The following is a 14,851-nucleotide window of genomic DNA, read 5'->3' on the forward strand; positions in this document are numbered from 1 at the left end:
TAAAAGCAGGAATAGACACCGAGGCATCAGTCAGCAAAAAAAAAAAAAAAAAAAAAGAGACAACGTATCTCTGGTTTTAGGTCACCAAGTTTTAGGACATTTCTTCAGAATTGCAAAAATTTCCCTTATGTGGTCTGGTACCACAGACAGTTCCAAGAACAGAGGAGCCTGGCAGGCTACGGTCCATGGGGTCGTGAAGAGTTGGACACAACTGAGTGAGCATGCACCACAGCTCTGGGTTTCCATTCCTATTTTCCTGGCCTGGTGTGACCACCTTGGCTGCCACTGCTATCTACACCAAGGTCTGTCTCTCTTGGTAGAGACTCTGGTTCTCAACTAGTCAGTGCCAGCTCGTCTGAGAGAGTACGCCGGAGGAACCTCATGGAGTCAGTTTCCATGCTACCATCTTTATCTATGCCCAGCGTGCTCAGCTACAGAGAGACAGTCTGTTTCAGGTTTAGAGAGAGAAAACCCGCTGTTCTGTACCCGGTTTGAAGGAGGGAGTATTAAGCTGCTGCTCTGTAACTGGCTACCTGCAAACCTAGTCCCTTTCTTTCACATGACAATAAAAAGTTTTCAAGTAATGACACTGGTCACCAGCGTTCTCACCTTGGGGCCAGGAGCACCTGGGAAGCCTGGAGGGCCAGCAGACCCAATGGGACCCTGAAATCACAGGAGAAGGTGGTAAGAAGTTTCCTCCCAGTAAATTCACAAGAGTAACAGAAGACTGAAGCAGCTTAGAGTGGTGTGGTCACATTTAACCTTGGCCAAGAGAAAACGGACAGCTAGTCTGTCGTCACTGGTATATTATCAGAGGGAAGACATTCCAGGAATCCCAAGTGAGGTAGATTTTATTTTATATATCAATTACAAGCCTGGAGGATAGCAGTTCTTATAAACAGACCCTTCAGAGAACATTTGGTAAGGTGTCTAAAATGGCGTTATTTCACAAGGAATTAATAAAGAAGACAGCTCCATCCCACACTCCCAATCCTTCCAAATTCTTCAGTGTCACAACTTACAGCAGGGCCCACAGGACCCACACTTCCATCACTTCCACGGGCACCCTATGAAGAAAAGAGAGAAAAAAAGTCAAGTGCAAAGTTAAATGGCATATATTAGAAGCTTTTAAAAAAGAATAAAAAAGAACCAAACTGGAAGCACTCACAGCAGGGCCAGGGGCACCAACACGTCCTCTCTCACCAGGGAGACCACGGGCTCCCTAGAAGCAGAAACATTTCCAATGAGATCCAGAATTGCTAATTCAAGAAAAAGTCACGGGAATCATTTGCCTTTTTTCCAATTTCTAACATGTGCAAGAATCCACTGGAAATAAATAGGTCTTGTTCTAATTCCAACTAAAAGGTAACGGATTTCAATTAACTAGGCAGAAGGCTATTAGAAAAATATCAAAGAATACACTGCCAAAGGAAATGGTAATTAGCAAAAACATGAAAGAAGTTCCAGCTTGCAAAGAGGGTACGCATTTTGTATTTACAGTAAAGTGATCAATACTTACCGTTTGACCTGGAGTTCCATTTTCACCAGGGGCACCAGGTTCACCCTATATGGAGAAGGATTGAGTTTTTATTCATTATACATGTCAGTTACTTTTTTCTGATCAATTTTTACACTATCACTTCAGTTTCAACCACTCATGTATTTTGTAACATTTCTTACATAGACTGTTTCTCAATTATGCCAATCACGTAAGTTTTAAAAATGTATAAAATATGGTTTTTTATTTAGATGATATAAGATACCACAGTATTAGGGAAATGTGGTTGAGTGTTAGCTACCCTTTCCCCAATTTCCCCCTTAGATTTTGGATATCATTTAGATGAGGCTTATCTATTAGGAACAATAACATAAAAAGAGACAATAGGATAAATTGCTTGCAACATATTTACCCTCTTTAAAGTTATTTTGTACATAGTATTTTTACTTTTATAAAATATGCATGAAAATTTGAAGCTTCCTAATATTTTATAGAGCTGTATTATTTCCAATCTACATTCTTTTTTTTTTTTTTAGGTTCAATCTACATTCTTGAGTATAACCATGGTGGTGGTGGTGGTGGTAATTTAATACAAAGGCACGTGAAAAGGAACTTTCCTTCCAGATGATCTAATTTAGATATAGAAGAAACCAGGTTTGTGAGACCATTTAAAATGCTTCATTTCTAGGATTTTTATCTGAAGTGTACTCTTTGTGAGTAAGCCCCAGAGTGGGAGTCAGGAATTCTAGCCTGTGCCCTTCTACTAGATGTGTGACTTTGGGCAAGTCACTCTCTCTTTAAGCCTCGGTTTCCCTCATCTGCAAAACGAGAGTGTCTCCAAGGCTCCTTGCAGCCCCAGCATTTGATGATGCTGTGATTAGTAGTCTGAGCTATTATCTTAGGCTCCAGGGAGGGGAAGTTTGACCTTATCCATTTGTGTGGCAGCTGCAGAGCTAGAACATATTCTCCATATTCATGTTCATTTCTGGTCCCACTAGTATTCGTTACTCATTAATTTGTAATTACGTTGGTATTCACTTTAATATCACATTATCTCCTTAATAGGAGAGAGAACATTTTATAGTTGAAAACGCTGTCAGAGAAGAGCCCAGCCAAGAGATAACACACTTCTGAGACTTTAATTACCTAATTAAAATTTTTTTGAGTGTGCACAGATAAATCACAGGAAAGAGGTTGAAAAGTGTATTGTGACATGAATGTACCTATCTAATTAGTGCATGGCAAAGGGGAATTTACAGTTTAAAATAACATAGTGTTCTAATATCTGATTATATGTTTATTTACTTTTATTTTGGCTACAGAGAGCAACTGAAATTACAGGAGGAAAGGAAATGAAGGAAGAAACTATTGACATTATTTTGTCTCAATCATTTAATAGGTATTAAATTAAATGAATATTATTAATATTTGGCCTTTTGTTACAGAATCACATAGTCCGGACCATTGAGGGACTTAAATAATTGAGGAGGAAATCAGATATGCTTCAGAATATGAGTAGCCTTCAGTAAAATATATTTTGTTGATGATGACAGGAAATTACAATCATTTTAAAAACAAGACTTCTGATTTAGTATTTACCTTCACACCTGGAGCACCAGGCTGTCCCTTCAATCCATCCAGACCGTTGTGACCCTGAAAAGCAAATCCTCATTATTAAAATGCTATTCCATTACAGTGATCGGTCAACTCAAACATCTTTTATCTTTGCAGTTACTCTTTCTCTGAGAATCTTGTGACTGCTTCAGTAGAATATGATGTCCCAGTGCCCCAGCCCCTGACAAACTCCCTCTGTTGCCCTAGGGAAGTCACTAAATCTCCTTCACTTGAAAGAGAAGCATAAAGAACTAGATGCCCTCTCACGTACTTTCCATCATTAATAATTTTATGATCTTCAGACAGCTTTAGATACCTCTTAAGTTGGACCCATTTAATATAGTTTTCTCAGTAGGATCCTCATTTCTTGGAAGCTATGACCAGACTAAAAAAAAAAAAAAGCTACATTCCATTTTACTTTCTGGTCACCTTACTCTTTAACTCTCCCTCCACTGGGGCAAATTCCAGGAATTTGGAATCAATATGTGTTATCCAGGAGTTTAAAGGTACCTGAGGTATTCACTTAAAGGAATCAACATTTTCTCTTTTGTGGGTAAAGAAAGTGCTCACCCTAATGCCCTTGAATCCAGGGAGTCCAGGAGTTCCAGGAAAACCACGAGCACCCTAAAAAGAAACAGAGATGACAAATGACATTTTTGTTCTAAATAAAGATATCCTGATTTCCTCCCTCCAAAGTCTTTCTCCTCATCAAAGTCCAAGCTTGGAATCAAAGACTAGCATATGTGTAAGTGCAGAGAGGTGATTAAGATGCTATAATTTGAGTAACTAACCCTATGATACTCTTAGAACCCACAATTTAGTTGTTTACAATATGCTTACTGTCATTAATGCTACATTATTAGCATTAATAAAAACTATGCATTCTTAACTAGGCTCCTTTATTTGTTGGATGCCCCCAGTGAGTGTCATAAGTATGACATCTATGTCGCCACTTAGTCTGATTCTAGTTTTAGCAACTATTTTATACATGAGATACCTCTGATGTTTGGACTATATGCTGTTATTAAAAAAAAAAATCTTACCTGTGGTCCAACAACTCCTCTCTCACCAGGTCGTCCAGGTTTTCCAGGGTGACCCTAAAACATCAAAGCATCATAGAGGGTAAACCTTTTCTTAGTAAACTATCAGATGAACGTGGGGACATCTTGGTTTTTACAATAGGGTGAAAAAACTCATTATATAAAAATGTGGATCCAGATACGTATCTAATTAACAATGATATTTCCTTAAATACAAGAAAATTAGTCATTATTTCATTAAAAACATTACTTTCCATATGGGGAGAATTACATCAGGCATATTCAGCTTTTGGCAGAATACTTCATTTGAATCTCGAAATTCTATTTGAGGCAGGAGTATTTAAATGGCATACTTGGAAATGCTTAGGAGTAAACACTTACATCCTCACCAGCCTTGCCAGGAGGACCAGGTGGGCCACGAGCACCAGCAGGACCCTAGGAAAACAGAAGACCCCTCATTTTGTTAATGCTATTTTAATAAACCTCTTGGGAAAAAAAATACTTATCACACAGCGGCAGAAGTACTCACAGTCTGACCAGGTTCACCAGGCTCACCAGGAGGTCCCTGGAAACCTTGAGGGCCCTAAGAGAAACACAGTGAGTCACAACCCAAGCCTTTGATTACTCTGTCTTCTTTACACAAGAGAGAGTGCAGGCTCCCGGTACTTACCGGGGCTCCGGAGGCGCCAGGAGGGCCGCGCGGTCCCATCAGCCCCTGTGAAGGGGACAGACACAGTTAGCCCTGGCAAGTCATCGCGGCGTAGGGGCGGGTCCGACAGGACCAGCTCAGCAGTGCCACAGCCTGTGGTGGACCAGTGAACAGAACTGGCCTGGTTTCACTTTGTAAGTTTTTGTCCCTCGCAAGGAAGCATTTACTGACCCAAGTTTCTTCCACTGTTTCTCTGCCTTTGCGTTCACCTCTTCTCCTAACCCAGACCATAACTTGGTTGGATGGCGTGGCCACCGGCGCCTTAAATTCGCGTGTAGTAGGGCATGCTGAGATCCTTCTAATGAAATGAGGTGACTCAGGCTTTGCATGGTACAGAATATACAACTACGGTGCATTCAGCCAGTGAAGGGTTTCCATCTGGACTTCCTTGATCATATGTCATCTCCTCATATCCTACCTAGCTAAGAAACTGGTATTGTTATTGCCACCAGGGGCACAAACTGCAAAGGATCAAAAGTCTTTCTTAATGATTAGAGGGAGCTTATAATCTTTTCTTTAATAATCTTATGTTATAATCTTTGTTATAATCTTATGGCTCCATTAAAGGCTATTGGTGGCTGCTGAAAATGTCAAACAAAAGTGGATGTAGTAAGGGGTGAAGGCAAAATAACATTTATTGAAACTTCCTACTGGAAGAATCTATTATACGTTACTATTACTGAAAATACGGCCCAAATGGCAGCAGACTACGTTACTATTACTGAAAATACGGCCCAAATGGCAGCAGACTGTTCTCCCCTTGGTTCTTCACTCTGTAGCACAGAGTCAAACCAAGTGTTGCTGGTTTGGGAGCTGCATACACCTTGTGAGCCCCCTTTGCAAGGCCCATGCAATTTCTTCTGGAGAGGCCATGCCTCTAACGCTGAAAATATTGCACAAACAAGCCTCAGGTAATTTGTCTATGGGGACTCTGCAGTCAAGTCTGCCCCACTGTATTAATGCCCAGAGTGAAACAATACGGATTTTATTAAAAGCACATCATTTTAATAATAAGAATTATTATTATTATTTTTTTTGGTTTTAGAAATTGCTTCCACGTTAAAAGAAAAACTGTCACTATTCAATCAAAATAATATTTTCAGGGGTACATTAAAAAATAATTTTCCCTGACACCATGAATTTTTAATTATATTTATTCATTTTTTCCATGTATTTGCAACAATTTCATTTACATAAAAGGTAGTTTATTTTGTGGAGGCTGTTGGGTAGAGAATGATTACTCATTAATTCAGAGAAGAACCCTTTGGGGTTTATAGTTATTGATTTTCCAACATGGAAATTTATTTTAATGCTTTATTGCTGCCTATCTTGCCTGTTTGTGAAACACATATCTGTTGATTACATATGTCTGTGAATGCCTGTCAATGTGCAAGCTTTAAATTATATTTCACTGATATTTAAAAGTAAAACATAATGCTTTTTGCCCACTAGAAAGATGTTCTGAAGTCAGGGGAATCTGAAATCCTTATTAACTTTCCAGACTTATGTAGGTGGTTTTTTTTTTTTAATTAATGAGTTACTTTTTTTTTTTTAGCTTTTTCTTGAGATATAGATACTGCTTTTAATGTCCAGCATAAGCTGAAATGGCTAATTTCAAATATCCAATATAAACAAAGCCAAGAGTACTTCCTCATTTCAGCTATGAATGCTTTAAATTAGCAGCAAAATCAGAAAATTGGAAATCATCAATTAAAGGCATATTACTTCTCAAGTGAGAGTTTTAATTTACAGAAAATATTGTCTTGCCCTTACAGTGTATTAGCTTATTGCAGACCATTAGCTACAGCAGAACATCTTTTGAAGACAGAGCACTGCGTACATTGTCCAGGTAAAATTTATATTTTAAGGACTGTCTTAACTTTGGGCAGATAAATACTTTTGTTTGCAAGTAATTAATTTAAAAATCACTAAATTATGTGTGGGTATGTACTAAACTGCAGTGTTTAATCAGCTTAATGTTTTTACTTGTAGCAAATTTCCCCTCTGTTTTATATATACTAGTATATATTTTGCATTTTCTTATCAGTTTTTTCTCCCTAACAAAGTCACTAATGCTTGTGAGAAGGTTTACTTGTAAAAGATAAGACTTTTATCACCATAGTCATATTCTCTCCTATACTGATTTATAATTAATCAGACTTTAGAAAGAATTTTTTATCAAAATGGATAAAAAGAAACATTTCCTATGTTATTAATTCCTTGCAAGATGGTGAGAATCTGTCACATTCACTGCTTGTATCCCAAAGGCATAATAGAGTTTGGGTTTTATTGAAGATAACTGGTAAATACTTGTTGAATGAAGTAAAGTTACTAGATACATAAGCCATGATGTTGAATATCAGACATCTCGCCTGACTTTCTGTCATTAACCACATGCATGTCCTCGGGAAAGACCTTAAACTCTCTAAGTAGAAAATGAGCTTCCTCGGTGGCTCAGATGGTAAAGAATCTACCTGCAGTGGAGGAGACTTGGGTTTGATCCCTGGATTGGAAAGATCCCCTGGAGAAAGGAATAGCAACCCACTCCAGTAATCTTGTCTGGAGAATTCCATGGACCAAGGAGCTTGATGGGCCCCAGTCCATTCGGTCACAAAGAATCAGACACGCCTGAGTAACTAACACACACACACACACACACACACAGAAAATGAACGGGCTAGACTAGAACTTGCTGATGCTTTCCAGCAAGTCCATAGAACTTCACAGTTCTGGGTCTCTACTGGTTGCTTAAAATTCTATGCACTATTAAAGGGCATAAAAAAGTTAATCAGAGTGATCACTCTTCTAAATTAAATTGGTTTGCCTAAATTATGGTTACTATGTCCAGAGATTATTTCTTGGAAATAAATATCTGATCTATCATAAGGAGGCATGTTTGTAGAGAAAATGGAACCCACTTACCTAGGCTTAGATTTTTATAGATTTGAATACAAAAATAGCTACTGCTTTTATCTGATTTGAGTACTATTAACCTAGGTAGCTAAATGAACTTTGTGAACTATGTGAACTTTAAAAATAAATTCCCTATTTAATAATTTTTTGGCTAAGATAAAAATTAGAGATAAACATACCATTGGTCCAGGGCCACCTCCTTTTCCATCAAACTGAGCAGCAAAGTTCTAGATGGGAGAAAAAGAAAAAAAAATATATATATATATATAATAACTATTGGCCATATAGTTCATTTTTCTCATTCTACTTCTAAAGATTTTTCTGTTGATGTTTAAAAGGGAGCAGTACTTTTTACATCTTTCTTAATTTAGACTTCCATACTGAGCTAAATTCTTTAAAAAATTCAACAATTTAAAATTTAGGGCCACCCCTAGTTTGAAATAGGGAGCTTCCCTACTTTATTTTGAAACTTTTCCTGCCCTGTTAACCCTCTCACTTCAGTCCCCACCCTCTACCTGTACATTGAGGAAAAGAGCTTTCTAAACTTGAAAAGTCATTGGGGGCCCCTGATAAATTAAGCAGAAACTAAGAGAACAACTTTGCATTTCCACCTGTTGCCCTGTTCCTCCGGAACTACACAAAACGACTAAGGGATCTTTTTCTTGCTGTAGTTTCAAAAAGAGTATAAAGAGTATTCAAGTTTAGAGGAAAATTAAATTAAAATGCCCCTTGGAAGATTAAACTTTTAAAAATAGTTCACCAGTAATAGCTTTACTGTTAAAGATCTCTCTTATAGTGGTAGATCTATTAAAGAAGGTGCTTTTTAATGCACTCAGTAGATAAGCAATCATAATAAGATCTTTGGGGGAGAAAGGTCTTATTTTACTGGCATATAGTTGGGCATTAGAATCAGGCTTCTGATTCATAGTGCTAACCAATTAAGCAAATATGTTTTCCTTCCTGCAGTGAGGCCATTTGGCGCTCATAGCATTGTTAAAGCATAAAGCTAAAAGAAGATATTAATGAAAAAGGGAAATGTACTTTTCTCAAATTAGTTTCAAGCAAATTAAACCCAAAACGGCTTTGAATGTTGGTTCTGCAGACTTCAAGCCAAGGAGAATAAAAAGAGTAGGATGTTTGTGAAATTGCTTAAGATCAGGGATTTCATTTATAATTCAATCTAATCAAACTTTTTAATAATGCAGCCCCTCTTATTTGTGCCCCACTGATAAAAGATGTTAAATTCCCAAATTAAATAACGGTCACGAGGGCTGCAGCTACCTTCAGTGATCACAAAGACCTGTCCTGTAATTGACAAGGGCTCACAAAGAGATCTGGCAAAGGAGAATCTTGAATGAAGAAACCAAAGAAACGAAATAAAATACTATACTAATACCCAAATACCAGACTCTTCCTCAAAACCACTAAAAATAAATTCCCCAATGCATCTTCTTCCAACACAGGTATAAGAAACTGAAGCTAACGGTACTTAAAGACACCTTACCCCGCCAAGACCAGGGGGGCCGGGAGGGCCAGGGGGACCGGGAGGGCCCGGGATGCCGTCATCACCATCTCTGCCTGGTGGACCTGGTGGGCCCTGTGATGGGAAAAGTAAGTTAGGTCGGGGTAGACAGGCTTCACGGAGACCTGCACTTCAAAAAGGAGCCCTCAGGATCCATGTGATAAGATCAGAAGTTGGTCAGAAGGTACAAGTGGTGTGGAAGTTTAAAATGCCACATTTGTCACTGTTGACATGGGTCTGTTTTAGAAGGAGGTTTAGTAGCTGGTGTCCAAAGAAGACACAAGACAGGATAGTTCCTCTTGGAAGAGAACTGTCAGCCATTTGATACTGAATCATAAGGGAGCTCCAGTATTCAAATAAAGCTAAAACTTATAGCTATAAATTCATATGGTTAACAGTGCACAGTGATATACTATGTATATTGACTGTCAATTTCTGATTGATGAATTTACTCAATTATTTTAGCATGTTATGTGTGAAAAGTAGATGAATGGATATGATAATTAATAGTCACTTTATCACAGCATAGAAAATCCTGCAGTTTTCCTACCATTAATACTATTTATGTTGTTACAGTAATTTACTGACATAATCCTACCTATAATAAATTGCTTGAATGGACTACATTTACATCTGCACTTCTCAGTGGATACAAGGTATGGGTATTTATATATTGATGAAAGTGTCATATAGTGAAAAACCATGTGATTACACATACCACATAAATATAGGAAGGAGATCTAAGAACACCGTGAATAAAATGCAAGCCTAACTTATACATTTATTAATGTAAACAGAAACATGTTGTTGACTGCTGGTTCACTATTATATTCAGCTTCCCTAAGAGATCTTACTTGAACAGTAAACAAAGCATGTTGGAAAGGGGAGGGTCATGTGCTAGTGGGTAGGTACATCTCCCTTATGTACGTGTTGGACATGTCAACTTAAAACAAAGAAAGATAGACCATGCAAAGGATATGGCTGTCTCTAATAGGTCTGCTTTCTTAAAGGATAATCTTGACCTAAAAATAATACTGATTATATAAAATAATGCTCATTCACTTTCTATAAGGCATTATCTGCTTAAAAGGAAGGCAATTATCTGGATACACAATATTTTTATAAACTGTCAGACTCCAGTAGTGTCTAATATGTAGTTATTAAAATATGGGCCAAAGCCCTTTAATAGTTGAAAAATTACACACCCTTTCTCCACGTGGTCCTCTATCTCCACTTGGGCCCTATAAGGAAGATACAAACAGCACAATAATAAATGTCTAAGCAATTTCCAGTGAATGAGCAAAGCATTCTTGATAATGATTAATCAGGAGGCTGATCTAACCATAATGTTATTAGATAGTAGCTATAAAAATAGCACAATACAATAGATAAAAGTATTTTGTTTTTATTATAATTACATGTCATTTTATTTTACACTGGGAGATTGGAGGCTATAGTCTCCAGCATTAGGTCCAATATTATAACCACTATTTTTAGATAATTTCTGTGGATAAAATTATCATTTTGTAACATCATTAATAGCGTATTTATATTGTCAAAGCTCTTTAAAATAAACTTTTGTCTACTACCTATAATTAATATAATACTCAGTTCATCTCTAGAACAAAAATAAATCTTTTCTTTTCCTTTAGTATGTAAGTCACCAGTTGTATAATATAAATATAATTAGAGATGACTCTGGAAGATAATAAAGCTTTGCTATCTTACATATCAAAGCTACTTCATTTTATGGTTTAGCTAATGCATATTCATATGCACAAAATCTTGACAAGGTATTTTCCTTCTGTAGTGTACCATAAATTTAGTTAAACTCTAAGTTATCTCTGATCATTTCAGATACAGAGAAGTATTGGATTCTTACCTTTCTTGCAGTTGCCTAGAAGAGAATAAGTAAAAGATTATTATAAGGAAAATTGTATAAATTTTAAAATGGCTTCCATTTCCATGTAGTATACAAATATACTTAACAAATTATACATACTGCACATTACCATTATCTTAATATTTCAAAGTACAATTTACATTTTATCAATAAAAAATATATACAGATCTCAGATATATACTTATCTATAATTATACCTCAAATTCAGTTCATGGCTAAGAATTTGCTCATAGTAATCTTGCAGATGACTCCAGGGGGTGACAAAATTCTCTAGCTTGATGAAGTCTAGCTCCGAGGAAGCTGGTGCTAATGCCCAACCTTCCACTGAATTATTTATTCTTCTTTTCTTATGGGTGTAGGTTTTAGGGTGGCCTTATTCAGTAGCCCCTCCCATTTTGGAAACTGGGGTGGGTACTTCCTGAGGCAACCAGAAAGGTTGGACTACCTTAACTCTTGATTTTTTTGGAAACTGAGGTTGGTCAATACCAATACAGCTTCCTTTTCCTTCCCCAGAGACGATTACTGTGGCCAAGGCAATCAAAGTCTAAAATAAAAAATTCTAAAAATAATTTTACTCACCTCTTGTAAGGCTATAGAGAAAAGGGGAAAAAAGAAATAATTATTAGTGTTATTTCACTGATCACCAGCAGTGATTAACAAATGAGTATACTTGTCTATAAAACTGACTTACCTAATTAAAGGACCAGTTGTATTTTTTATTAAGGATATTCTGATGACTTGGAAATTAGGCAGGTCAAAATGATGGCAGGGATCAACAGGACCATTTGTTTTAAATATTAATATGTAAATATATTTTGAATTAAATTGTTAATTATTTACTATTTTATAAATGCTGCGAAACACTGATGTGTCTAAAGGATACGTGTAATGTTTAGTAATTATGATGGTAAATTGCACAATGGCTCACTGAACGTGAGCAAAACCACTAGATTGATGAGGAATAATTTGTAGTTTAGGTAATTTTTGATACTTAGAAATGTAAAGGGGGGGAAATTTAGGAAATTATATTACCTAAAGCAGATTTTACTTTTTTATATAACATTAACATTACAGTGTTTGTACTATTCTTAATGTCCTTTTTCAAAAGGCCTAATTTGTGAATTAGTCACCATGAAAATGGATTCATTTGGACATCTGAAGTTTTGCTTTAAATAGGTTCACTTAAATTAGATAAGGTCATTTTACCAACATAAATCACTTTTGGCCCTGAGAAAGAATTGCTCTGTACAAATGGAAAAACTGCATTAAAGATCTAGAAAAATGATGGGAAAAATACACCAAAGTAGTAACCTCCCCCTCTGCCATAATTGCTGTAAGTTCTTAAAGGCTGAATTCCGCTCCTACAGTATAAAAATTACAGGCTAACACAGGATATAAATGTGGCCAAGCTGGCAACAAAATGAATCACCCCCAAAATTGCTTTAATTAGGTGGCCAAGAAGTGTGTCATTTGGAGTGAGAACATCTGTTGTAGCAGTCACAATTCAGGAGGGTGGACCACATCCAGCCCTGATATTTAAGGGCAATTTATGAGAATTACTTTTAAATTAGGAAAATGATATGTTTACTTCATTGTGTTCATCAGTAGGAAGAATAATTATGCCTGGGCTTGATTAACGGAAGTCCTCATGGTTTTGGAAATTTGCCTTCTAATTATTCAGACTGAGCCATTTTGAAGAATGTGTGTTGGGTAACTTTTATTCAGACTGGGGTTGGATATTGATCAGAAGTTGAATTGTCCTTTGTATCTTCAAACTTCCCTAGTTCTTTTTTCATCTTTAGGAGAGGACCCTTTCCCCCACCACCCTCAGATCTCATAAAAAAATGAGCCTGGTAACGTGAATTTGTTCAATGCAATTATTCCTTAGTATTCACAGTGAGTATACTCAAAGTGGATGGAGGAAGAAAACACACACACAAAAGCATCAGTAATGATGCAATGGTAGACACCGTGGCATATGGGTGGAGCCAAGTTTTAGAGTGTTGGGTGTGGCCAGATACCCAATCTGGTCATAAAACCTACAGCTGGAAAGCAGCTTTGGAGTCCATCCAGTTTCTATCCTGTGGTTTAGAAAAGGCTCAGTTTGACTTGCCCACAGTCACATGATAAATTATTGGCAGAGTCATGGGAAAAACTTGGGTCTCTTGAGACCCAGATCAGTGTTGATAATTTCCCAATTTGCTAAGTTCAGAATGCCTGTCACTGGGAACATGTTGAAGAGATAACTCTCAGGCTCAACAAAAGGCAGGGCAGATTTTAGCTAAATCATGTTACCATTTCCATGATCAGGTAATGAAATGAGAAGCTAATTACATTTCAGAAAGTATCCATTTTCCTTGCCGGGAAACACTGACTAGCTTCTGGGATTGGCTTCAAGGAGAAATGCAGACATCTCTGTATATAACCCTGTGGGGTCTTTAAATGGGGATTGCAGGAGCCTTAAGCCCTGGTCCCGTGTGCTCTCCTTGTCCCCCCTCCAGAGGGCGCCTCATGGTCACCATCATCCAGACCAGTCTTACAACACCCAGAAAAGTCTTTAGGGCGTGAGGTTTTTTTTTTTTTTTTTAGTAACTTAATTAAAAGGTTTTCTAAACCAGGCCTCAGGTTTCACAGAGGTGGGCATCAGTGCAGTTATGGGGCCTTTTAGGTGGAGGCCTTTGGCTTCCTCGGTCATGTCAGATAACATCTCATCCTTAAAGAAAAAGATTCTCTGCTCCCTTTGAGCTTCAGTAACTGGAGGATCCAGACGAGGTTCACAGCCTCACTCCGAGTTAAGAGAAAAGTTCCCTAACTTTGGGCGAGAGTCGGGAGCCTCCTTCGATTTTCATTTCTACAGTATTTTCCACGTTTCTCCTATATGCCAGCGTTTCTCCACATGCCAGAGAGCCTGCCCTCCTAGCAGTACCTGGAACTTGGCGAGGTTTTCCACTTCAGACCAGGTTTTCCTGCCCACCCCTCTAACCTCTTCCCCAGACTGCCCGAAACAAGCTGAAGGCACTTACATTGGCATGTTGCTAGGCACGAAGTTACTGCAAGCAGCAACAAAGTCCGCGTATCCACAAAGCTGAGCATGTCTACCACTCAGACATGCAGACTCCTTGTGTCGCAGAGGCCCTGGGTCGCCGGCGGAGGTATCACCTGGCGGGCGCAGGCATGCAGTCGTGGCCAGCACCTCCAACTTAGCCGAAACCTCCTGCCGCCTTGGTGCTAAAATAATAAAGCCCGGATCTGCCCTATTTATACGGCCCAAGTTTCTCCGGCCCGAGGGTGCCTCCAAAAGCGCTTCCACCAATGGGAGGGCTGGGGCTGGGGGCCCGGGCAGCCACAGCTGGGAGGAGACTGCGGGGGCGCCGAGGAGGGAGCGCAGCGGGGGGAGGGACGTGGCCACGGGGCTGGCTTCTTAAATTGGTTCCATTCTTTTTGAGGACGTGGACACTTTTGAGGCTTTCGAGGGGAAACTCTGACTCGCTGTCTGCATACCTCCGCCCTCCCCATCCCCCGCCCCGGCCTTCCTCCCTCCCCCCCACCCCCCGCCCTTTCCAAGTTTGGAAACACTTATGGACACGTCGGAGGGCAGAGTCTGCAGCTCTCGGGGGCAGCCCGGCAGCTGGAGAAGGGACGGGAGCCCAAA

The 14,851-nt window shown here is 38.6% G+C and overlaps 1 protein-coding gene and 1 long non-coding RNA gene across 2 annotated transcripts in view; one reads left to right on the forward strand and one right to left on the reverse strand.

Annotated features, from left to right (window-relative positions):
- COL1A2 (collagen type I alpha 2 chain) overlaps positions 1-14,641 on the reverse strand; it is a 36,554-nt gene extending 21,913 nt beyond the window's left edge. The window contains exons 1-16 of the mRNA XM_020913781.2: positions 14,223-14,641; positions 11,779-11,789; positions 11,179-11,193; positions 10,502-10,537; positions 9,279-9,371; positions 7,954-8,001; positions 4,823-4,867; positions 4,682-4,735; positions 4,534-4,587; positions 4,156-4,209; positions 3,683-3,736; positions 3,098-3,151; positions 1,520-1,564; positions 1,169-1,222; positions 1,023-1,067; positions 610-663 (exon numbers count right to left, since the gene is read on the reverse strand). Of these exons, the coding sequence (XP_020769440.1) occupies positions 610-663; positions 1,023-1,067; positions 1,169-1,222; positions 1,520-1,564; positions 3,098-3,151; positions 3,683-3,736; positions 4,156-4,209; positions 4,534-4,587; positions 4,682-4,735; positions 4,823-4,867; positions 7,954-8,001; positions 9,279-9,371; positions 10,502-10,537; positions 11,179-11,193; positions 11,779-11,789; positions 14,223-14,292 (786 nt within the window). The 5' untranslated portion in view covers positions 14,293-14,641. The remainder of the gene's footprint in view (positions 1-609; positions 664-1,022; positions 1,068-1,168; positions 1,223-1,519; positions 1,565-3,097; positions 3,152-3,682; positions 3,737-4,155; positions 4,210-4,533; positions 4,588-4,681; positions 4,736-4,822; positions 4,868-7,953; positions 8,002-9,278; positions 9,372-10,501; positions 10,538-11,178; positions 11,194-11,778; positions 11,790-14,222) is intronic.
- On the forward strand, positions 26-9,917 carry LOC110150721 (uncharacterized). Its single transcript, XR_011489061.1, has 3 exons — positions 26-4,234; positions 6,637-6,710; positions 9,873-9,917. It is a non-coding gene; the product is annotated as an uncharacterized lncRNA (long non-coding RNA).
- Positions 14,642-14,851: the final 210 nt, after the last annotated feature.

This window comes from Odocoileus virginianus, chromosome 1, assembly GCF_023699985.2.
Source record: "Odocoileus virginianus isolate 20LAN1187 ecotype Illinois chromosome 1, Ovbor_1.2, whole genome shotgun sequence".
In the NCBI taxonomy this organism is placed as follows: Eukaryota; Metazoa; Chordata; class Mammalia; order Artiodactyla; family Cervidae; genus Odocoileus; species Odocoileus virginianus.